This window comes from Chiloscyllium plagiosum, chromosome 11 (assembly GCF_004010195.1).
Source record: "Chiloscyllium plagiosum isolate BGI_BamShark_2017 chromosome 11, ASM401019v2, whole genome shotgun sequence".
NCBI lineage: Eukaryota > Metazoa > Chordata > Chondrichthyes > Orectolobiformes > Hemiscylliidae > Chiloscyllium > Chiloscyllium plagiosum.
Window position 1 is genome coordinate 82465587 of NC_057720.1, and position 26087 is coordinate 82491673.

Genomic DNA, 26087 nt, shown 5'->3' on the forward strand with positions numbered 1-26087 from the left:
AGTTGTTATTCTTTCACAAAATTAAAAAATACAAAAAAGAAAAACAATATTACAATCTTATCTTACAAAAACGTTAACAGGAATCTACCGACTGACTTTAGATCTGAATTTTTAAAAAATAATCCCTCATGGGATGTGAGCATGACATTGCCCTGGAGAAATTGGTCATGAACTACCTTCTGGACTTTTGCAGACTCTGGGCCACAAGACCACCAAATCCGGCCTTCTCGGTTATGTAAAGGCCCTGGTCAGTACTGCCGACAAGTCCGTATCGATGTAATTTAAAACGGGCCACCAAGTCTTATAGAATAGTTCTGTTTTCTGGTACACCACCTTTGTGAGATAATCTTAGGGGATGTGCTTCATCACCAATCTACACCACCCCATGAGACCCGGGGGGGGTGGGGGAGGGTGTTGTTTCTTACATCCAGTTCATTATAATGTGCTTCCTTGCATTGCTCAAATTTTTAAGATGTTTTACCCTTCCAAGGTATTTTGAGGTAAGCTGGGTCAAAATCCTGGAACCACCTCCCCAAGCAACATTGCAAATATCTGGGCACCACAAGGTCCGTAAAGTTCAGAAGGCAGTTCACAACCAATTTCTCCAGGGCAATTAGCATTGGACAATGAGTGCTGCACCAATCAGTCATGCTCACATCCCATGAGGAATTATTTTTAAAAATTCAGATCTAAAGTAATTACCTGGGGTTGAGTCATGAGCATGCATTGAGCAACAATCTGATTGGCTATTCATTACTCCTTTGGATAGTGTGACAATGCTGCTACTTTAACAAGGTTATGTTGTCCTTGTTTTTTTTTCAGAGAAATCTACGTTGAAGGGTTTTAGCGCCATTTTGATTATAGCTAACAGATGCTGCCTCAGGAAAAAGCCTTTCAAATTTAAAAAAGACACTTGTATAATGAAAGGGGAGAGGCCAGTTTTCCCAGCCCAGCTTTTCTCTGGTTTGGTTTTAACACAGTAGTGTTTTGAAGCTGCTGGACCTAAAGAAGCAGGTCCGTGCTGATCCTCTCTCTCTGACTTCTCTCCTGTTGGACCCTGGGTTTGATTTTACCTTTTGTGCCAAGGGATTTTTATGGGAATTGTTGCAAGTATTGGGAACAACGTCATTAAGTTGGGATAATCTGTTGTGTTTACGGATAGGTTATGTTATTGGGTATTCTGCTGTCTTTGGTTTGTGTTTCATTCAGTAATCTTGCAAATAAATTCTGTTTTGTTTAAAACTAAGTGGTTTGACCAACTGTATCCCTCCTGGAATGTCTGTGTTATACCTGCTTAACACAACTAGGGTCTGGGCTTCTTTCTTGAAATGTTTTGAGGTGATCTGGCCTGGACCATAACAAGAGCTTGATGCCCTGCTTTTGGAGTTAACTTTGTGCTGTGAAAAAAATGAATTAGACCGTATTTACAAGGTTACCATTAGGCCAATCTTGAAGCTATTGGAATGCCATCCTCTATACGGATCAGTAGGCTTGTAGTAGACTGTAGTGGAGAATGATCAGCATATTTATCAACTAATGCATCAAGGAAAGGGAGTTCATGAGACTGCTCCAAGTCAAAGGTATCACCTGATGAAGGAGCAGCACTCCAAAAGCTAGTGTGCTTCCAATTAAACCTGTTGGACTATAACCTGGTGTTGTGTGATTTTTAACTTTGTACACCCCAGTCCAACACTGGTATCTCCAAATCTTGAACTTCCTTGTATGTTATAGTTCAATTTGACCTGCATGGTTAATGCCCCTGAAAAGCTTTGTGAAACTTGGCTTAATTTTTTGAATTAAGTACTGCATTTGAATATTAATTTTCCCCTTTGCTGCAGATAAATACCATGATGGTTGGAGGATTATATCTGCAGTTATGAGTGAGCACAACTATTAAATGTGGTTTCTCTGCTGCACTATACAGCAAATTTTGTGGGCCTTAAAAAATGATCATTGAGGAAATAAAATAAGTAAATAATGTAGTCAATTATAATTAAAATATAAATACAAGTAATACTGTTATTGTCTAATGTGTCTGTTTTATAACATGTTCCAAAGGTTTCAGAATGGCCAGCATTCAGTCAACACTATTAAAAGTATTTGAAGAACTGTCAGATGAGGAGTATGCCAAACTTTTGTTTTTTCTGGAAGAAATCCCTGAGAAAATAAAAATTCCAAGAGGAAATCTGAAAAACAAATCAAAAGTGGAGCTTGTACAAACAGTAGTTGGTTACTATGACAAACAGGCGGTCAAGATTGTGACAGAAGTATTGTCAGAGTTACCTCGCCGGGATCTTCTTCCGATCAAAGTCAGTGAGTATTATTTGTCAAATAATGTGATGTGGAAGTGAGGTTGTGGATCCGGTTCCTTAAGGAATATTCCCTTCTCTTATTGGCTGGGTTCCCTAAGCAGATCCCAAGACTTCTGACCATGATTAACCCCTGCTTTCTGATCCAGAGAACATCAATGCAAGCTGCATGCCGGTTACAGACCTCTGTTCCTTCTGGGTGTGTCCAGTGATGACGCTGGCAGAGTTTTCTTGTGAAGACCTGTCAAAAGTCAGCCTAGAGATACTCAATGACTTGAAGCTGTGCTTGAACTGATGCAGCTGACTCTTACTCTTGTTAGTTAAGTTCCTGCTGCTAGATGAGCGAGCCATGGAACCCCACGGGGGGGGGGGGGGTGGAAGAGCTGTAATGTCTGTCAGTTGAGAAAATGACCGTCATGTTCAGAAAAAACTCATCTTTACCTCTTTAAAAACAGGCCCCTGGTCTCGTACCTCTATGTAGACTGCAAAATCATTGATAGGGCCATATTTGCTGGTCTATATGGCACACCCTAATCAGTTCTGCACGCTGTGACAAAGATTCATTATATATTATTTATTACTTGGGATAGGGCCATACTTGCTGGCCTGTATGGCACACCCTAATCAGTTCTGCATGCGGTGACAAAGATTCATAATATTGTTATTTGGGATCTTGGATTCTATGGAGGACAAATGTTGTATAACTTTACTTTTCATTTGTGTTTCTATATTGCGCATACTAAGAAGGGGACTAATAGTTTCTGATTGATTACAGATTTGTTCTGAGTGGTGCCAGATGGCTGAATTCTACTAATACATATATTTTGATGAAGGGTTACAGCTCGGTGTAGGATTTGCGATAACAGTTCAGTACATTAGAAATTATGGTGGAAGAGAAAAACTTTTGTTGCCTAGAGATAAATATCTGGTGTCACAGAGAGACAAAACCATTGAATGACGTGGTTGCAGTGAAAAGGTGCTGATAGTTTGGCAGTTTCCAAAGGTCAAGGCTATGCAAAGAGCCCCGAGTGGCTTAAAAGACATCATCCAGACATACAAAATTACTTGAAGCTGAGGGTTTAGAAACACAAGTATTTGCTCTTTCAGTGCTTAGATATTAGTAAGAAAGCTTCAGAAACCAGTTACAGCCATGTCAACAGCTGAGATCATAACACTGATTCTGGGCCAAACAGTCCTCTGCTCTGAATAAGGTGACTGATGGACATGGCTAGCAAGATGACCAAAGTCTGGCACATAGCAGATGTCAAGGAAATGAGCCATGTATTGTCATTAGAAGGTATCACAGTGCACAGAGTGGGTGATGTTTGGCTCACAACCAAAGCCATTGAGACACTAACTTCACCTCGCACTCTAGTGGGGCATCCCTGCTGCCACTTTCACGTCAAGTTACCATATTAAAGTGGTGGGTGGCCCCATTGCAGCCAGTTTAACATGATAACCATCACTAGAGACCTAGTATTGGACACACTCATAGTCTAAAGGCAGATAACTTCCCTGGCCCTGAAGGTTTGTGTCAGAGGATCCTAAACAATGTTGCTAGAGATATTTGATGCATTGGTTGTAATTTTCCAAAATATTCTTAGATTCATAGAGTCATGGAGATATCCAGCACAGAAGCAGAACCTTTGGTCCAACTCGTCCATGCCGACCAGATATCCTAAATAAATCTAGTCCCATTTGCCAGCACTTGGCCCATCTCCCTCTAACCCTTCCTATTCATATACCCATCCAGGTGCCTTTTGAATGTTGTGATCATATCAACATCCACCACTCCCTCTGGCAGCTCGTTCGATACATGCACCACCCTCTGTGTGAAAATGGTGCTCTTTAGGTCCCTTTTATATCTTTCTCCTCTCATCATAAATCTTTGCCCTCTAGTTTTGGACTCTCCCACCTTCAGGATAAGATCTTAGCTATTCACCCTATCCATGCCCCTCATGATTTTATAAACCTCTATAAGGTCACCCCTCAGCTTCTGACGCTCCAGGGAAAATAGCCCCCAGCCTATTCAGCCTCTCCCTACAGCTCAAACTCTCCAACCTTGACAAACTCTGCATAAATCTTTTCTGAGCCCTTTCAAGTTTCACAACATCCTTCCTATAGGAGAGCGAGAAGAATTGCATGCAATACTCCAGAAGTGGCTGAACCAATGTCCTGTACAGCCGTAACATGCACTGATCAATAAAGGAAAACATACCATACCAGCCTTCTTCATTATCCTATCTACCTGTGACTCCACTTCCAAGGAACTATGAACTTGCACTCCAAGATGTCTTTGTTCAGCACCTTACCATTAAGTGTATAAGTCCAGCCCTGATTTGCCTTTCCAAAATGCAGCACCTCATATTTAGCTAAATTAAACTCCATCTGCCACTCCTCGGCCTATCTGATCAAGGTCCCGTTGTACTCTGAGGTAACCTTCTTCACTGTCCACTACATCTCCAGTTTTGGTGTCATGTGCAAACTTACTAACTGTACCTCATCCAAATCATTTATATAAATCACAAAAAGCACTGGACCCCTGCACCGATCCTTGTGACACTGCACTGGTCACAGACCTCTAGTCTGAAACGAGACAGTGGGGACTGGAAATGCTGGAAAAATCACAGTTGATAAAGCGTGGTGCTGGAAAAGGCACAGCAGGTCAGGCAACATCTGAGGAGCAAGAGAGTTGATGTTTCTGCAGGACCCTTCTTCAGGTTTGGGGGGGTGGGGAAGTGGGTTGAGAGATAAATGGGGGGAATAGGAGGTGGGGCTAGGGGAAAGATAAGCGATAGGTGGTCAAAGAAGGGAGATGATAGTGATGGGTCAGTGGGAATGGTGGAGTGGACAGTGGAAGATGGACAGATAGGCCAGGTCAAGAGGGTGGATCTGAGTTGGGGGGTTGGATCTGGGATGGAGTGGGAGTGAAGGAATATTTGGAAACTAGTGAATTCAATGTTGGTGCCATGTTGTTGTAGGTTCCCGAGGTGCAAGATAGGGTGTTCCTCCTCCAGTTTGCGGGTGGTGTTGTGTAGGTGATGGAGTAGGCCCAGATTGGATATGTCCTGAGAGGAGTGGGGTGGGGAGTTGAAGTGGATGGCCACTGGAAAGTGGGATTGGTTGATGCATACGGACCAGAGATGTTCTCTGAATCATTCCGAGAGTTTGTGTTTGGTCTCTCTGGTGTAGAGGAGACCACCCTGAAAGCAGCGGATACAATAGATGAGGTTGGAGAATGTACAAATAGATCTCTCCTGGATTTAAAATGATCCTGGGTGGCCTAAAATGCAGTTGAGGGAGAGGTGTGGGCACAGGTTTTGTGCCTCTTACAGTAGCGGGGAAGGTGCCAGGAGTAGACAGGGGGTTAGTGAGAAGTGTGGACCTAATGAGGGAGTCATGGAGGTAATGGTCCCTGCAGAATGCAGATAGGGGTGGGGAGGGAAATATATTTTTGGTGGTAGAGTCTGACTGTAGGTGGTGAAAGCGGTGGCAGATGATGCGCTGGATTTGGAAAATGGTGGGGCGGAAAGTGAGGACCAGTGGAATTGTTGGAATTGGGGGAGTGGGGTTTGAGGATAGAAGTGTGGAAAATGGAGGAGATGCAATTGAGCACACCGTTGATCACTGAGGAGGGAAAATTACAGTCTTTGAAGTAGCCTCCGGTCTGAAAATCAACCCTCCACCACCACTCTCTGGATATCAAACCTACAGCTCAGCGAGCAAACCGAGCACCCTAAACCTCAACCCGAACTACCAACCTTCACAAACCTTGCACCACCCTCTGTCTACTACCTTTGAGCCAGTCTTGTATCTAAATAGCTAGTTCTTCCTACAGTCCATGTGAACTAATTTTGCTCACCAGTCTACCATGAGGAACCTTGTTGAATGCCATCCACTCCATATATATCAGATCCACTACTCTGCCCTCATCAATCCTCTTTGTTACTTGTTCAAAAAACTCAATCAAGTTAATGAGACACAATTTCCACACACAAAGCCATGTTGACTATTCCTGATCAGTCCTTGCTTTTCCAAATACGTGTAAATCCTGTCCCTCAGGATTCCCTTCAATAACTTGCCTACCACCGATGTCAGGCTCACTGGCTTTTCCTTACCACCTTTCTTAAATAGTAGCACAGAGTGTTAGCCAACCTCCAGTTTCTGGTAACTTCTGAGAAGTACCAGAGAACTGGAAAACTGTCAATGTGATATCCTTCAAGAAGGGAAAAACTAAAGAACTGATCATTGACTTCAGAAAGAAAGGAGGAGAACACACTTCCATCTACGTCAATGGAACTGAGATTGAGAGGATGGAGAGCATGAAGTTCCTCAGAGTGACGAAAATTGTACTGGACTTCCCACATAGATGTGACGGTCAATAAGGCATAATAACGCCTCTATTTCATCAGGCCACTCAGGAAATTTGACATGTCCATAAGGACCCTCACTAATTTCTACATATGCACTATGTATACATTCTGATGCACAACGGCCTGGTATGAAACTAAAGGCGGTGTACACAGCCGAGACCATCACAGAAACCAACTTTCCATATGTGGAATCCATTTACACAGTTCACTGCCACAGAAAGGTTACCAACATCATTAAAGACCCAACGCACCCCAGTGATGATCTCCTACAGCCTCTTCCATCAGGCAGAACGTACAGAAGCCTGAACATATGCACCAACAAGTTCAGGAACAGCTTCTTCCCGGCCATTATTAGACTGATGAATGGACTTTCTAGCCTCAAATAATGGTGATCTTGCTCGCGTTGATCTCACCTAGCACACACTCTGTGCAATGCAATGTGTATGCCTCAGTCTAAGTCCTTTTGATCTGTACATCCTTGCTTAGAATGATCTGCCTGTACTTCTCATAAGCAAAGCTTTTCATTGTACTTTGGTACATGTGACAATAAATCAATCAATCAATTTATCAAGGCAGAATGAAGGTAAGCATAGGCTGATGAGCCTAACATCCATTGCTGGGAAAGTATTGCAATCAATAATCAAGGAAGTAACAGTTGAACATTTGAAAAATCATAATCTAATCAAGCAGAGTCAGCTTGGCCTCGTGAAAGGGAATTATGTCTGACTAATTTATTAGAGTTTTTGGAGAAAGTCTCATCCAGAATACATAGACAGGAACCAGTAGATAGGTTGTTTTTGGACTTGTAGAAGGCATTCGACAAGGTACCTCACAAAAAATTGAGTCATAAGATAAGAGCCATGGTGTCCAAAGTAGTATATTGGTGTAGATAGAGAATTGGAGAGCAAACAGGAAGCAGTGAATAGAGGTAGTGAGTTCTTTTTCAGGTTGGCGACCTGGCATTGCAACTGTTTACAATATATACTAATGACTTGGAGGAAGGTAGCGAATGTACCGGAGCCAAATTTGCAGACAACACAAATTTAGGATGAAAGACCGGGGATACAAACAGAAAGATATCAATTGGTTAATCAGTGGGGAAAAAGTTGGCAGCTGGAATAAAATGTGAAGTGGGCAAATATGAACTTGTTAATTTTGGAAGAGAGAACAAAACAACAATGTATAATTTAATTGGAGAAAAATTGTAGAAAGCTGCAATTGTGGGTGATTGTGCGTGAAACACAGAAAGCTAGCACACAGGAGCAGCAGGGAATCAGGAATGCTAATCGAACGTTGGCCCTTGTTTCAAGATGGTTGAAGTATAAGAGTAGGGAAGTCTTACTGCAACTGGACAAAGTGCCGGTGAGACCATATCTGGAGCACTGTGAGCAGATTTGGTCCACTTTTTAAATACCAAGTATAACTTAACTGGAGGCAATTCAAAGAAGTTTCTCTCGGATGATCCCCATTGTCGTAGGATTGTCATCACAAACACAGGTTCCACAAGTTGGGGCTCTACTCACTGGAGTTTAGAAGAATGAGAGATGAGGTGACCTAATTGAAATGCATAGGATTCTTAAGGGGCTTGACAGGGTAAATGCTGAGCGGATGTTTCCCCTCATTAGAGAGTCTAGAACCAGAGGGAATAAAGGATGTCAATTTATGACTGAGATGAGGAGGAATTTGTTCTGACTCCTTTAGAATTCCTTGCATAGAGAGCTGTAAGGCCAGAGTTGTTGTGTCTGTTTAAGTCTGAGAGAGGTAGATGCTAGATCACTAGGAGAATTGAGGGTTATGTGGAAAAGGCAGGGAAGTACATATGACAAATGTCAGATCAGCCATGTCGGAGCAAGGTTGAGAGGCTAAAGGGCCTATTCTTGTGGCTTTTTTTTGGGGATAGACTGGTCCTTTTTACTGTGTAGATTTGATGTGGAGGGGCCTGTATTGGACTGGGGTGGACAAGTTCAGAAGTCAGTGCCATTATTTTCTTCTTACTGCCTTCTTCCTCATGTTGATTTTTGTTCAGTCCCGGTCCTTACTTAATTGGAACATCTGGTACATTTACCTCTTCCTTATTGTAAATACTGAAATAAGGTAATTATTAAGTATAACCAACACTTGCTTATTTTCATTGCAAGTTTCACTGCTGTTAGTTTTGAAGAGAGCAAGATTGATCCTTGTGTTTTTTTCTAATGTAGTTTTAATTGCTTGAAATGCTTGACCTTCTTAATGGACCTGTCTTTCTACGCTAAAGGGTGCAACAAGCAGGAAGGAACGTGCAAACAGACAATTGGCATTAAAACAAGAGGTATTAATATAATGTGCTGAATGAATTACTCCTGTTGCTGTGTTCCAATCGTTCCAATTTTATTATTAAATAGAGGTAACAGATTTTGTATTACAGGTCCATTAAAACGCAAAAATGCACAAGATTTACAGCAAATGTCAAGCACAAAGAAAGGAAAAACTGAATCCAAAGTAAAGGTGGTCAAAGGTACCAAAACATCATTACGTCGTCTGGCCCTATTACAGCAAAAGTCAAGGGCAAAGAATCAAAACATTACCCCAGCAGTAAAGGTACCATTTACAATTATAAAAAATGAATATTAATATTGTCGACCACTTTGTTTCCTCTTGCTGCACATTTTTTGTCATCCATTCCTCAGGACAATTTCCTAGAAGTACCAAAACAAAGGGATGAAAACATCAAAACTGTACAAGGAGAGTGCTTATTGCTTGACAAGTAAACTCTGATAGAGATGATGTCATGGAGAATGCAGCAGCTGGATGACCGACAGTTAACTGTCAGGCCTTGTTTAGATTTGAAACCAGACAGATTGACTCTGATTGATCAAGTCACTATCCTAAGAAATGAATCAGAGAAATGCTGTCACTATGTTGTTTTGTCTTTCCTGTAGCCATTGAGGTAATTTGTTTTCAGAAAATCATCACGTTTCCTTTTAAAGCCACAGTTGAATCTGCATCTCCCGCATTCTCGAGCAGTGCATTCCAGAACCTAACCACTTACTACATTTTTAAAGCAAATTTTCCTCACGTTCCATTTGGTGTTCATCTTAGATTGTTTCTTGGTCTTTCCAGTATTGTGAACAGTTTTTCTTCCAGTCTTCTTTGTCTACACCCCTTGTGATTTTGTACATTCTATCAAATTTCCTCTCACCCTTCTCTAAAGAAAACAGTCTCAGCTGCTCCTATCTAGCCACATAATTGAAGAACCCCACAACTCCCCCGCAGTGGAATCATTCTCATGAATGCTTTCTACAATGTCTCATGCCTCTTGTACTTTAAGTGTGGAGCCCAGAAATGGACACAATGCTCCAGTTTAGGCTGAACCAGTTTTATAAAGGTTCGCTATCCACACATTGCTTTTGTACTCAATGTCTCTATTTGTAACACTCAGGATCCTATATGCTTTTCAATCTTTCAACTTGCCCTTAATCACTAGGGTTCCTCTGCTCCAGCATTCCTTTTTAGAACTGAATCCTTCACATGTTATTGCCACTTAGAGTCAGAAAGATATACAGCATGGGAACAGACCCTTTGGTCCAACTTGTCCATGCCAACCAGATATTCTAGTCCCATTTGCCAGCACTTGGCTCATATCCCTCTTTTCCCATTCGTATACCCATCCAAATGTCTTTTAAATGTTGTAATTGTACCAGCCTCCACCACTTCCTCTGACAGTTCATTCCATACATGTACCACCCTCTGTGTGGAAAAAGTTGCTCCTTAGGTCCCTTTTAAATCTTTCCCCTCTCACCTAAACCCATATCCTCTAGTTCTGGACTCTGCCACCCCAGGGAAAAGACCTTGTCTGTTTACCCTATCCATGCCCCACATGACTTTATAAACCTCTATAAGGTCACCCCTCAGCCTCTGAGGCTCCAGGTAAAACAGTCCCGGCCTATTCAGCCTCTCCCTATAGCTCATGCTTGTCAATCTTTTCTGAACCCTTTCAAGTTTCACAACATTCTTGTTCTCATTATCAAAATATATAATTATCTTTTTCTCCGCATTCATTAATTGCCTTTGTCTGCAACCATTGCCTGTGGTTATCAGTGAGGTCCATCTTTTCCCTCCTCACAGTCCATAATATTTCCAGGTTTTTTTCATCTACGGGTTTGGAGAGCTATAGTCTACAGTAGTCTGTGTAATCTTACAAGAATTCTACACAAATTTAACAGAATTGTCAATCAGGAAAGTTATATTTCTCTCAAAAGGAACCCCAGTCCTCTGTTGCTTGTAACAGCCATATTAAGCTGTACACTAATATTAGTTATCCGACCCTTGTGTTCCTCTCTCTCATTTAGGTTCTTCATTTAAAGTGTGTGGGGTCTCTTTAACACTTCTTAAAGACCATAATTCCATTTATTTACCTTGAATTTTATTTACCGACTTATGCTTATTATGCAAATTTATTAGTGTCTTCCAATATTTTGTCTGTTCACTTCTGTATTAACTACACCATCCAAGGTCTCCAGTGTCTCACCCAAATTGTTAACATTCCATTGACTGAAATAATGAGCGTCAATACACTGTTAGACAGTGCTGAGCTAGTAGTCAGTTCTTGACTTCACTTGATGAGGAGCAAGAATCATGATGATTTTATCTGCCCATCCCAGAAAGTCAATTGCAGAAACTTTGCCTGAGTTCGGCAAACTTAATATAAGCACAATCTTTGCTCTCGATAGCTTAATGTTACATCCAGTTGTGTTTTTAGGCACTAAGCCAATAGAGTTTGCTTTATATATATTAGCATTTTAATAGGACATTATGTTTAAGGGATATTATATTAACACTTTTAAAGAAATGTGTTTGAAAGGTGTGCTGATGTTTTGTTTTGTATAAATACCCCAGTCAATGAATTACATTTTACACAGAAACCTGGAGCTCAGATCATAACTTTAAAGGAACTGAAAGCACTGCAGTTAAATGAAAAGGATGTTCAGAAAAATCTGATTGCCAAAGGGAAGATTATTGAGAAGTTGACCCACAATTACATAAATGCCAAAAAAAAGAAAATGAAGGTTTTCCATGCAACAATAGCGGATGAAACCGACACCATCCAAGTAAAGGTGTATAACAGAGAACAGACGGAATTTTGTAAAGGCAACAATGTTCACATCACTGATTTTAGGTTTTCAGATGGGGTGATGACCGTAACAAAAGTCTCGCAAATCACCAAGCTGGCGAAAGGTATGATCAAGCCATTAGAAGATGTACCAGTCCTGAGTGTGAGAGAAATCAAACAAAAACCTGAAGGAACATTTGTAAGCGGATGTTTCAAGATCATAAAGGTATGTTTCAGCAAGGAGTGCTTTTCCAAATGACGAGTAGTTTGGGAACATTGTGCATGTCATTAATTTACTGAGTAGTGTGTGAAAGAGTCCCGTCTTGGTCACAATGATCCCAGGTTTGATTTGGCATTTGTTTCAGCTCGAGTTTGCAAATTTCAGGAGGTATCCAGGCTGAATTTGGGGATGTGAGTGCCATCACACTCAAGGCATTTATTATTGCTGAATTAAATATTATTTAAACACATCTAACAATTTATAAGGAAGAGAAGAAGGAACATGAGGAAAATTCTAAGGATGCTGGAAACCTGAAAGCCAAACAGAAAATTCTTGAAACACTGAGGATCGGTGGAGAGAGAAACTGAGTGCGTATTCTGAACTTTAACAGAGACAGCTCTCACTGAATGACACCATTCAATTTTAAAAATCACACAACACCAGGTTACAGCCCAACAGGTTTATTCGGAGCGCTGCTCCTTCATCAGGTGGTTGTGAAGCAGGACCATAAGACAGAATTTATGGTAAAAGATTACAGTGTCATGCAAATAAACCTGTGGGACCATAACCTGATGTGTGATTTTTAACTTTGTCCACCCAGTCCAACACCAGCTCCTCTGCTTCATGGCTACCATTCAATTTATTATGCTTGTTCCAGTTTTTGAAAGAGTCACCCAATTAATTTCACCCCCTTACTTTTTTAAAACCAAAATGCCATAGCGTTTCCTCTTTTTAAGTATTTATCCAATTCCTTTATTAAAGTTTCTGTTGAATTTGTCTCCAACAACCTTTTCAGGTAATGTGTTCTGGATCACAACAGCCTGTTGTGAGATTGTTTTCCTCATGTCATATCTGGTTATAAACATGGAACAAGAGTAGGTCACTCAAACCTTTGAATGTGCTCCACCATTCAGTAAGGTCATGGCTGATCTGATTTTAACCTCAACTCTACATTCCTCCATATCCCTAGTAATCTTTTACCTTGTTGGCAATCAAGATTCTAAAAACCTCTGCCGCCAAACTGTTTAAAGATTCTGCATTCAGTGCCTTTTCAGGAAAGGAATCCAAAGACTCTGAACCCTCCGAGAGGATAAAAAATTTCCTCATCTATGTTTTAAATGGGTGCCCCCTTATTTTTAAACGGCGACTCCTAGTTGTAGATTCTACCTCAAGAGGAAAAATATCCCTTCAAAGTCCACCCTATAAAATTCCCATTAGGATCTTGTATGTTTCAATTAAGACCATAAGACGTAGGAGCAGACCGTTCAGCCCGTCGAGTCTGCTCCACCATTCGATCATGGCTGATAGTTTCTCAACCCCATTCTCCCACTTTCTCCCTGTAACCTTTGATCCTCTTGATAATCAAGAACCTATCTATCTCGCTGTTAAACATACTCAATGACCTGGCGTCCACAGCCTTCTGTGACAATAAATTCCATAGATTCGCTACTGTTTGGTTGAAGAAGTTTCTCCCTCTCTCCAATCTAAAAGGTCTTCCCTTTACCCTAAGGCTGTGCCCATGGATCCTAGTCTCGCCTACCAATGGAAACATCTTCCCAGCATCCACTCTGTCCAGGCATTCAGTATGTTTCAATTACATCTCCCCTCATTCTTCCAAACTCCATTGAATATAGACCCAGAGTGGGGGGGGAATAGATTTAGTACAGAGATGAGGACGAACTGCTTTTCCCAGAGAGTAGTGAATCTATGGAATTCTCTGCCCAAGGAAGCTGTAGAGGAAGCTTCATTAAATGTATTCAAGACACAGTTGGATGGGTTTTTGCATGGTAGCGGAATTAGGGTTATGAGGATAATGCAGGTGGGAGGAGCTGAGATGATGGATAGATCAGCCATGATCTTAATGAATGGCATAGCAGACTCAGTGGGCCAAATGGCTACTCCTACTTTTATTACTATGAAACCATACTCAGCTCTGCCCCTCACTCTCTTGAATGTTTGGGATGTTACTCATGTGTACAACCATGAAAACTGATGCAAAGTAATTATTCAGTTCCTCAGCCATTTCTTTGTTTCCCACTGTTATCTTTCCAGCGGCCCAATCTCCACTTTTGCCTCTCTTTTGCCCTTTATATATCTAAAGAAACTCTTACAGTCTTCCTTTATATCGCTGGTGAGCTTATCCTCATATTTTGTCTTCTCCTTCCTTATTTCGTTTTTTTTTGTTGCCCTCTGTTGGTCTTTGTAAGCTTCCCAATCCTCTGGTATCCCACTGCCCTTTTCCACATTAAATGCATTCTCTTTTGCTTTTATGCTGTCCCAGACCTCCCCAGTCAGCCAGGGTTGCCTCATCCTCCCTGTACCTTGCTTCCTTTTCTTCAGGATGAATCTCTGTTGTGTCTCCTGAATTACTCCCAGAAACTCCTGCCATTGCTGTTCGGCTGTCTTTCCTAGTAGGCTCCTCTCCTAGTTAGAAGTCGGTTACACCTCCTCCCACCCTACGTCCTGCAAAAATGCTATCCCAATTCCTCTGCCTGCATTGCATCTGTTCCCAGGAGGACCAGTTCCACCACAGAACACACCAGATGGCCTCCTTCTTTAAAGACTACAATTTCCCCTCCCATGTGATTGAAGATGCCCTCCAATGCATCTCATCCACGTCCTGCACCGCCCCCCTCAAACCCCACCCCTCCAACCGCAACAAGGACAGAACTCCCCTGTCCTCACCTTCCACTCCACCAATCTCCGCATAAATCATATCATCCACTGACATTTCCGCCACCTCCAAACGGACCCCACCACCAGGGATATATTTCCCTACCCTTCTGCTCCACTTTCCGCAAAGACAATTCCCTCCGCGACTACCTATTCAAATTCACGCTCCCCCAACAACCCACCCTCCCCTCCTGGCACCTTCCCCTGCCACAGCAGGAATTGCAAAACCTGCGCCCACACCTACCCCATTACCTCCGTCCAAAGCCCCAGAGGAGCCTTCCACATCCGTCAAAGTTTCCACCAATGTCATTTATTGTATCTGTTGCTCCCAATGCAGTCTCCTCCATACTGGGGAGACCGGACGCCTTATCGCAAAGCGCTTCCAAGAACATCTCTGGGACACCCGCACCAATCAACCCCACCGCCCTGTGGCCGAACATGTCAACTCCCCCTGCCAGTCTGTCAAGGGCATGCAGGTCCTGGGCCTCCTCCATCGCTACTCCCTCACCACCCGATGCTTGGAGAAAGAAAGCTTCATCCTCTGTCTCGGAACCCTTCAACCCCAGGACATCAATGTGGACTTCACCAGTTTCTGTGTGGAGTTTGCACATTTTCCCCGTGTCTGCATGGGTTTCCTCCAGGTGCTCTGGTTTCCTCCCACAGTCCAAAGATGTGCAGGTCAGGTGAATTGGTCATGCTAAATTGCCCATCGTGTTAGGTGATTTAGTCAAAGAGAAATGGGTTTGGGTGGGTTACTCTTTGGAGGGTCAGTGTGGACTAGTTGGGCCGAAGGGCCTGTTTCCACACTGAAGGGAATCTATCTATCTATCTAATCAATCCACTACCAACCTGATCCAAGTTACCTTGGATTCTTCTAAACTCCAGAAGATATAGACTGCCCAGCCTTTCCTCCTTAAGCCAATCTATTGAGTTGTTTGGTAATTGCCATAACTCTGCATCCTCTGGTTAGTTAATTATTACCACTGGAAACACTTTCTTCCTGTACTCTATTAAAAGCCTTAATTATTTTGTGCACCTGTATTAAGCCTTTGCTCTCCCTTGCTAAATCTGTTTTAAGGCAATAAGACCCTGATTCTCTGATCTCTCCAAATATCTGGATAGCATTCTCTTGCATCCTGGCTAGGGTTCCCATTTTTGGATCATTGGAATGACTTCTGAGGTCAAAGTGACCTGTGTAAGAAGGACTGATTGCACCTGAATTGGAAGGGGACTAATATGCTCGCAAGGATATTTGCTGGAACTGCTCGGGAGGATTTAAACTAGTAAAGCTGGAGGTTGGTACCCAGAGAGATGGTGAAGAAAGAGACTGGTACCGTTCGGAAAATGAGCAAGTCAAATAGTCAGGACAGACAGGATCGAAGCAGTGAACAAGGTAGGATTGATAAGTTAAACTGCATTTATTTCAATGCAAGAGGCCTAACAGGGATGGCAGATGAACTCAGGGCATGGTTAGGAACATGGGACTGGGATATTATAGCAATTTCAGAGACGAGGCTCAGGGATGGGCAGGACTGGCAGCTGAATTTCCAGAATACAAATGCTGTGGGAAGGACAGAAAGGAGGGCAAGAGAGGAGGGGGAGTGGCAATTTTCATAAAATTATAGAATCCCTACAGTGTGGAAACAGGCCATTTGGCTCAACAAGTCCACACCGACCCTCTGAAGAGTAACCCACTCAGATCCATTCCCCTACCCTATTACTTTACATTTCCCCTGACTAATGCACCTTTTGATAAGGGATAACATTATGGCTGTCCTTTCTGAGAAAATGTCGAGAGAAGTTATTTGGGTGGAACAGAGAAATAAGAAAGGGATTATCGCCTTAGTGGATTGTATTGCATTATAGACTCCCCCGTCCCCAGTACTCAACGGGAAATCGAGAATCCAATTTATAAGAAGATTTCAGTTATCTGTAAGAATAATAGAATAGTTATGTTAGGGGATTTTAACTTCCTAAACATATACTGGGACTGCCATAGTGTTAAGGTTTAGATGGAGAGGAATTTGTTAAGTGTGTACAAAATTCTTTTCTGATTCAGTATGTGAATGAACCTGTTAGAGAAGGTACTTGACTTAAATCTTGGGAACAAAGGCAGGGCAAATGACTGATGTTTCAGTGGGGAAGCACTTTGGAGCCAGCAACCATAATTCTATTAGTTTTAAAATAGTGGTGGGAAAGGATAGAGCAGATCTAAAACTTCTAAATTGGGGGAAGGCCAATTTTGACAGTATTAGGCAAGAACTTTCTAAAATTGATTGGGTGCAGATGTTCACATGTAAAGGGATGGCTGGAAAATGGGAAGCCTTCAAACATGAGATAACGAGAGTCCAGAGACAATATGTTCCTGTCAGGGTGAAAGGCAAGGCTGGTAGATGTAGGGAATGCTGGATGACTAAAGAAATTGAGGGTTTGGTTAAGAAAAATAAGGAAGCATATGTCAGGTGTAGACAGCAAGGATCGAGTGAATCCTGAGAACAGTATAAAGGTAGTAGGAGTATATTTAAGAGGGAAGTCAGCAGAACAAAATGGGGACATGAGATAGCTTTGGCAAATAGGGTTAAGGAGAATCCAAAGGGATTTTATAAGTATATTAAGAACAAAAGGGTAACTAGGGGGCGAACATGGTCCCTCAAAGCTAGCAAGGCAGCCTATGTGTGGAACCACAGGAGATGGGGGAGATACAAAACAAGTATTTTGCATCAGTGTTTACTATGAAGAAGAAAATGGAAGATATAGAATGTAGGGAAATAGATGGTGACATGTTGAAAAATGTCTATATTACAGAGGAGGAGGTGCTGGATGTCATAAAATGTATAAAGGTTGATAAATCCCCAGGACCTGATCAGGTATACCCCAAAAGCTTGGGAAGTGATTGCTGGTTCCCCTTGCTGAGATATTTGTATCATTGATAGACAAAGGTGAGGTGCCGGAAGACTGGAGGTTGGCTAACGTGGTACCACTATTTAAGAAGGGTGATAAGGAAAACGCAGGGAACTATACACTGGTGAGCCTGACATCAGTGGTGGGTGAATTGTTGGAGGGAATCCTGAGGGACAGGATGTACATGTATTTGAAAAGGCAAAGACTGATTGGGATAGCCAACATGGCTTTGTGTGTGGGATATCATGTCTCACAAACTTGATTGAGCTTTTTGAAGAAGTAACAAAGAAGATTGATGAGGGCAGAACAGTAGATGTGATCTATATGGACTTCAGTAAAGCGTTCAACAAGGTTCCTCTTGGGAGACTGGTTAGCAGGGTTAGATCTCATGGAATACAGGGAGAACTAGTCATTTGGATTCAGAACTGGCTCAAAGATAGAAGACAGAGGGTGGTGGTGGAAGGTTGCTTTTCAGACTGGAGGTCTGTGACTAGTGGTGTCACAAGGTGCTGGGTCCACTACATTTTGTCATTTATGTAAATGATTTGGATGTGAATATCGGAGGTATAGTTAGTAAATTTGCAGATGACACCCAAGCTGGAGGTGTAGTGGACAGCGAAGAAGTTTACCTTGGAGTACAATGGGATCTTGATCAGATGGGCCAATGAGCCAAGAGTGGCAGATGGTAAGTTTAATTTAGATAAATGCGAGGTGCTGCATTTTGGAAATGCAAATCAGAGCAGGACTTATATACTTAATGGTAAGGTCCTGGGTTGCTGAACAAAGAGACCTTGGAGTGCAGTTTCATTCTTGCTTGAAAGTGGAGTCGCAAGTAGATAGGATAGTGAAGAAGGCGTTTGGTATGCTTTCCTTTATTGGCCAGAGCATTGAGTATCGGGAGGTAGTGTTGCGGCTGGATGAGTCATTTGTTAGGCCAGTTTTGAAATATTGTGTGCAATTCTGGTCTTCTTTGGAAGACCAGATGTTGTGAAGGATGTTGTGAAACTTGAAAGGATTCAGAAAAGATTTACAACGATGTTGCCAGGGTTAGAGGGTTTGAGCTATAGGGAGAGGCTGAATAGACTGGGGTTATTTTCGTTGTAGGCTGATGGGTGACCTTATCGAGGTTTATAAAATCATGTGGGGCATGGATAGGGTAAATAGACAAGGTCTTTCACTGGGGTGGAGGATTCCAGAACTAGAGGGCATAGGTTTAGGGTGAGAGGGGAAAGATGAAAAAGGGGCCTAAGGAGCAACCTTTTCACACAGAGGGTGGTGCATGTATGGAATGAACTGCTGGAGGAAGTGGTGGAGGCTGGCACAATTACAACATTTAAAAGGCATCTAGATGGGTATATGAATAGGAAGGGTTTAGAGGGATGTGGGCCAAGTGCTGGCAAATGGGACTAGATTAATTTAGAACATCTGGTTGACATGGATGAGTTGGACGTAGGGGTCAGTTTCCATGCTGTATATCCCTATGACTCTGTCTATAAGATATCTTTTTTCAGGGGGTTTTCAAAACTGGGCATAAAATTTCAACTGAGCCTTAACCAATCTTTTACAGATTTAGCATAACATGTGCCTTTTGGGCTCTGCTTCCATCTATAAAGCCAAGAATCCTTTTGACAAACTTCTCAAGTTCTCTTACCACTTTATTTGAAACACATCCCTGCAAGCTTTAAAGTTCCACAATTTGTCATCCATCACATATCTGCCCTTTTCCTCAGTCCTTGTGTTGTTTTGAGGTCTGTTGTCATCATTCTCACTCTTTGCTACTTTCCCGAGTTTACTTTACTTGCAAACTTTGAAACTATGTGTACTAAGGTGGATATCACGAGTACATATCAAAAATAGGAGTGGGGCAGCAGAGAACATACTTTCAGCCTGAAACACCATTTTTTGCTCGTAATCTGCCTTCTGCCTCACTGCTAATTCTGTATCTACACAGCTCCTCTAATCTGCTACTCCTCTAATTCCATGGTCTTCACAATTACTGACAAGTCTACTGATTGGCACTTCATCAAATGCCTTTTGAGATGTCTCCATATACAACACCAATCTTTTCTGTTACTTAATCAGGTTAGCCAAATGGAACTTGCTTTGAAAAATCTGTGCTGGTTTTCAATAATTCACCCATATATTTTCAAGTAGGGTGCTTAGTTTAACCCCAGGTTATTGTCTCTAAAAATGTTTCCACCGATAATGTTAGGCTGACTCGTCTACATTGCTGGAATTATTCCACTGCCTTTTTTCCTGAACAGAAGTATGCCATTTACAATCCTCCCGCCTTCTGGCACTATCCCAATTTCCAAACATGATTTGATTGGGAGCCTCCGTAATTTCTACCCTCATACTCATTCAGCAACTTTGAATGAATTCCATCAAGACATGGTGGAATCATAGAAGGTGATGTTTTTTATTGATGTGTTTAAAGTATTTTTTTTAATCCTATCCAATCTCTCTACTACTTCCCCCTTTTTGCTGTGGCATTGATGTTTAACAGCTCTTAAGCCGGGGAGATTGTCAGAGAAGAAATAAAGGTCAGGGTGTGTGCTTAAATGCGGCAAGAAATGATGGTGCTGGTGGTGGAATGCAGGGGGCAGTAATGAAACCAGGAAAGACAGGTCTGCCGGAGGTGTGAATAGTTACAATAGATCCTTGGAAAGGAGCAACAAAACAACAAAAAAGTCAGCTCATTCTAATTAAGTTCTTTAAGATGATCTGGGAATGTGAAAGCACAACATAAATGCAACTTTCTTGCTTTCTTAAGGTTTATATCCCTTGTAAAAATTGATTAATTACTGAATGAGACAAAGTCAAGATTCCCATATTCCTGTAGCACCTCTCCATGCAGTCATAGAAGGAAATCGATAAAGTGTGGCGCTGGCGAAGCACAGCAGGTCAGGCAGCATCCGAGGAGCAGGGGAACCAACATTTCGGGCATAACGTGCTGTGCTTTTCCAGCGCCACACTTTTCACCTCTGATCTCCAGCATCTGCAGTCCTCAATTTCTCCTAATCATAGAAGGTGCAACGCTTGCCTGCTTACCACCCCCTTTCTCACTATCTAAGGCCCCAAACACACCTACCAGGTGAAGCAGCAAATGCACTTCAATCAAGTTAGTCCACTCTCTTTGTTGCTCAGAATGCGGTCTACTCCACATTGGGGAGACAAAACACCGACAAGGTGAACACTTTTACGAAGACCTATATCCTGTCCATAAAAATGACTTCACTTTCAGTTGCCTGCCAGTTCAACACACTGCCATGTTCCTAGTATAGTGATGTAATGAGGCTTAACGCAAACTGGATGAACAATACCTTATCTTCTGCTTGGAGATCTTACAGCCTTTACAACTCAACATTGAGTTTTAACAATTTTACAGCATATGACCACTTGCTTCCATTATTGTTACCTACCCCTCACAATGCAGGTGCTGTTGTGAAATGGGCTGATTTCAGCACAGTCAACCTATTTTCACCTACTTATTGTCCCCATTGTCACCCATCTAGCTTCAAGTCTCTCCTTCCCACGCTCACTATCAACAATTCCTTTGCCAACCTTCTTCTCTCTGTCTGAGGTCCTTCTCCATCCCTTCAAGAATCAGCATGAATGCCACTTTTTCCTAGATGCTATCGATTCTGTTGAAGGGGCACTGGACTCAAAACATTAACTGTGTTTACGCTCCAGAGATGCTGCAAGATCTGCTGAGTTTCTCCAGCAATTTCTGTTTGTGTTTATTTGGGGTCAAGTTAACGCGGTTCTTAAAGAAGATGCAAGTTATATTGAATAAACCTGTATTTGTGTATCTTGTTTGTTGTAGGTTTCAAATGCACCCAAAAAAAAAGATGCATTTCCACTTTATATCACTGTAGCAGATCACTCAGATAAAATTAATGTTATCATATTCAATCCATCAAAAACATTGACCTGTGAGACAGGAAAAGAACTGAAGATGATGGGTGTTAAGGTGAACGTGTACAAAAATGAGAAACAGCTTCTGCATCAATGTGACAGTTATTTGAAGGTAGGTCATTTTTCATTTCCTGCATGTTGAATACTTGTCATGAAATGGGTGGCACGGTAGCACAGTGGTTAGCATTGCTGCCTTACAGCGCCAAGGACCCAGGTTCAATTCCAGCCTCGGGCACCTGTCTGTGTAGGTTTGCTCCGGCTTTCTCCCACAATCAGGTGAATTGGCCATGCTAAATGGCCCGTAGTGTTAGTTGCATTAGTCAGAGGAAAATGGGTCTGGGTGGGTTACTCTTTGGAGGGTCAGTGTGAACTGGTTGGGCCAAAGGGCCTGTTTCCACACTGTAGGGAATCTAACCTAATCTCAAATGCAACATGAGTAGGGATTTCAAGAGTGTACAATGAAAGAACTGCACTGTAAGAGGTGGATTATGATAGAATTTCCAGCTATAAAGAGGAAAAGAGCCGTAGCCCTAATTTTTATACTTTGTGGCTTTGAGTTCCACCAAGACAATAAAGTTGATTTGCCCTGCAACTTTCAGTGGTCTAGACCTGGTTCATTGCTTTCCGTATTTAAAATGACTGTTCAATCCTAACACTTTTCCCTTCAAGCAAGAGAAGGGAAGTCAACTCCATATGTTAGTCAAATTCATAAATCACAGACCATGACATCTGGACATATGGAAACTTGCTTTATTTTCATCTACTGTACATGTATTTGTTAAAATGTTCAAAGGACACCAAATTCAGATGCAGATATAAACTATTCCTCCTCCCATGAGAGTCAACAAAACTATTGATATGTTGTGGAAACTATACAACTTAGAAATTACTGCTGGCATATTAGCAAAGGACACTTTGTAGAGTCGTAAAAGTCTACAGCACAGAACAAGGCCCTTCAGCTCATCAGGTCTGTGCCAGTCAAAAACAAATGCCTCTTAAAAAAAATTGAAATAGTCTCTTAAAAAAAAGCCAAGAACTGCAGATGCTGGAAAATAGAAACAGAAATTGCCTGAAAAATGCAGCAAATCGTGCAACGTCTGTGGAGAGAAAGTGACCCTTCTTCAGAACTTCAAGGTCACTGAACCCAAACCGTTAACTCCCAAAACAAATAAGAGGGCTGTTGTAGTAATAATTAAGTCAGATTTAGTGAACAGCCCTACTGTGCCTAAATAGTTACCTAATATCATGCAAGGTATAATCAAGTTTAATGTAGGGCTGAAATTTCCCATTTGTGATGGCAGGTTGATGGATTCAAACCGTTGTGGCTAACTCTCATGCAGTTTTCCTGCTTCTCCCTTTGTTAATTATGCAACCAAACTGCTGGATGCCTTTCTCAGGGAATTGTGTGTCCAGAGAGGCAGAAATGCTCGGCGCTCCGGGGATGTTTCAACTTGCACATCTCTGGTGCAAAGCCCAGTTGCACACCAGTTCAGATGCTGCAAGCCAGAAACTGCCTCTCAAGTTGCGATGCTAAACTCTGAAGTTTCAAAGTATCACAGGGAAAAGGCAAGCTAGCTCCCTGCTTCTAGGATAGGGATCTGGAGATGCTGTTGAGAGGGTCATTCTTCCTCCTGCTGACCTCCAACAGAACCCAGCTGTAGTGTAATATTTGTTTTTAGACCTGGTTAAGTCACACCTATCAGAGAGTTGAGCAGCCTATTTAGACATCCAAGGCTGAAACAAGTTGCAATCACCAAACATTGTTCATCTCTCACAAGCAACTTACTCCTGAACTGCAAATAATCTCCGATGTCATGGCTTTTTGAGTCATGAAATTAAGGACTACTGCCAAGGAATTGCACTTTAGTGTGGACAACACAGGGGCTTAACACATTGCACAGAGAATGTGTTAAAATGTAACCATCTGTTATCCAATGTACTTTACACATTGGCAATTTGTTCTACTTGTTATTGCGCTGGAGGTGGAGAATTGAAAGTGTGATGTAAATTTGATGATTTGAGGCTTTAATGAGATATAAATGCATGATAACTCACTGCCTTGGCAGAGAGGTGGGAAACCTCAACCTTTAAAACACCTGCAGATGAGCAATTGAAATGTCGTAACATTCAAATTTATGTGCCAAGTGGGATTAGTGTTAATAGGTTGGCACAGATCTGATGGTCCGAAGGTCCTCTTTTCTGTTGTATGACTCTGTAAGATAGTCAGCACTCATGGTCAAGATTCTGAAGTTGCCATTTAAGAACAAATTTGAGGACAATCAAGAAAATTTTTGTCAATGTCAAGAATCTGCCCTGCCACAACTAATTAGTCTATGCCCGACCTGTAACCATAATGATGCCTGGACATGGATCCCAGCATGATTCAAATGAAGTCCATCAAAATGGAACAACTCTCTTATTTCCTAGTTCTGGTGCCAATGCACCATGAATTGGAATTCATTTCTCACAGACCAACTTTTCAGCCCCCTCCCATTTACCTCTTCAACTTTATTTCCCCAATTTCCACATATTTCAGGTAGGAATCAAGAGATTATTACCTTTCTCGTGCTGCTTTTTAATTTAAACCTTAGCAGCTGTTAATTTCTCAGCAGAACCTATGGGCATTTAAACGGGCATTGGATAGGCATATGGAGGATAGTGGGCTAGTGTAGGTTAGGTGGGCTTGGATCGGCGCAACATCGAGGGCCAAAGGGCCTGTACTGCGCTGTATTTTTCTATGTTCTATGTTCTATGTTCTAGAACCTCTTTGCTTGTCCTCTGTATGTCGTTGCTGCTTATGTGGACCATGAGAACTGGATCCTTTCCTTCCCTCTCCAAGTTTCTTCTCAGCCCAGGAGAGAGGTCCTCTACCTTGGCACCAAGTAGGCAACACCACCTTTGGGACTCTCTCTCCTGGCTGAAGTGAGTAGTATCTATTCCCTTAACTATGCTATGCCCAATTACTGCTATGTTGTTGTTTTCTTCCCCAACTTGAGATAGACAGAGAATCACAAATGGGAAAGATATAAAAGAATGGTGACAAACAGATTGTAAGAGTTACAAAAAGGGAGTGCAAAAAATAAATTTGCAAAGAATGTTAAATGTTTAATAACTCTAATAGAAAAATATGGCAATCAAGAGCAAAATGAAAATTGATGGTAGTACTGACAAGGAAAATAAGGAAATAGTGGATATGTCAAATAATTACTTCATCAGTTACAATATTATTATAATGTAACGTTATTACAATAGAGGTCACAGGTTGGATGTGATGTCATTGAATCACGGGACAGGCTGAAGGAGTTCAGTTGCCTACTTTGGTTCCTTCTATTATTAATTTGCTGAAAGTCTGGCCACATTGTTTCACTGGTGGTGAATACTGATTCTTGATCTGACCAAATCAATTTTCCATATAATCTACACCTACAGCAAGGCCTCCTTCAGAATGGGCACCTTCCTGAAAAATTGCTGTTACACTATTCGTGGTACATTGTATCTTCCCATTGACATTAAGAGAAAAAAAATCACAAAAATGGGCTATGCCTGCGGTATAAGAAATTCTGACATTCAATTCAGTACGTGGGATTCACAGTCAATCTTTATGCCTTTAAGTCTAACAACATTGATTGTGAACTGATATTGCTTTAATTTCCCTGGTTAATCTTCTTATCGGCATGACCCAGGCGTTGTATGGCTGTTCCACCACAAATTATCATTTGTGGGAGGGGATGTTTCAACAAAGTTCCCATTATGTTCTTTTCAAATGGACTGTGGTAATATAGTTTATCCGTGTTAATGTATTCTCTAATTTTATTTGTTCCTTCCTTAGGTGCTGTGACGGATTTCAGCTTGACTTCTGAAAGAACGTGTTCCTCATTTTGCAAGCCTTCATTTGAGGGAACTTCAAGTTGGATCAACTTGCATTGTAAAATGTTTTTCTGGTCTGAGTTTTTACTCGAAGCAAGAACACAAGAGGAGGGCCTCATTCAGTCTCTCTAGCCTACTTTGCCATTTAATAAGACCATGGCTGATATGACCGTGGTCTAAACTCCACTTTCCTGTCTGACCTTGTCTCCTTTATCAAGCAAAACTTTGTCCAACACAACCCTGAATATATTCAATAACTCAGCGTCCACTGCAAGTGGGAAAGAGAATGCCAAAAGCCCTCTTAGAGAAAGCATATCCATCTGTGTGTCCTCACCCTAGACCCCCTTACAAGTGGGAACATCCTCTCAGCCTCCAGTCAAGTCTCCTCAGGATCTTTAAGTGCTTCAGTAAGATCAATTCTCATTCTATCAAACAGCAGTGGACATTGACCCAACCTGCTCAACCTATTCTTATAAACTAACCCCTTCTTCAGGTTGTCTGTTTGTTCGCTGAGCTGGTGGGTTTGTTCTCAGATGTTTCATCACCATGCTAGGCAATAGCATTAGCAAGCCTCCAGTGAAGTATTTGTGTCCAGTCACACTTGCCTGACATCTCAGTCCAATTACACCGGCACCACTCCCCACCTCTTCCTCCGCTACATTGATGACTGCATTGGCGCCACCTCGTGCTCCCGCGAGGAGGTTGAGCAATTCATCAACTTCACCAACACATTCCAC

The 26087-nt window shown here is 41.9% G+C and overlaps 1 protein-coding gene across 3 annotated transcripts in view; it reads left to right on the top strand.

The window, feature by feature from the left end:
• The window catches only part of LOC122554628 (interferon-inducible protein AIM2-like), a 48861-nt gene extending 22817 nt beyond the window's left edge, over nt 1–26044 (top strand). For 2 of the 3 annotated variants that reach the window (XM_043699950.1, XM_043699949.1), the window contains exons 3-8: nt 2059–2313; nt 8937–8990; nt 9087–9259; nt 11581–11997; nt 21392–21595; nt 25313–26044. In XM_043699950.1, coding sequence (XP_043555885.1) covers nt 2067–2313; nt 8937–8990; nt 9087–9259; nt 11581–11997; nt 21392–21595; nt 25313–25321 — 1104 coding nt within the window. In that variant the 5' untranslated portion in view covers nt 2059–2066 and the 3' untranslated portion in view covers nt 25322–26044. The remainder of the gene's footprint in view (nt 1–2058; nt 2314–8936; nt 8991–9086; nt 9260–11580; nt 11998–21391; nt 21596–25312) is intronic. The other variant, XM_043699951.1, reaches the window with a different exon arrangement.
• Nucleotides 26045–26087: the final 43 nt, after the last annotated feature.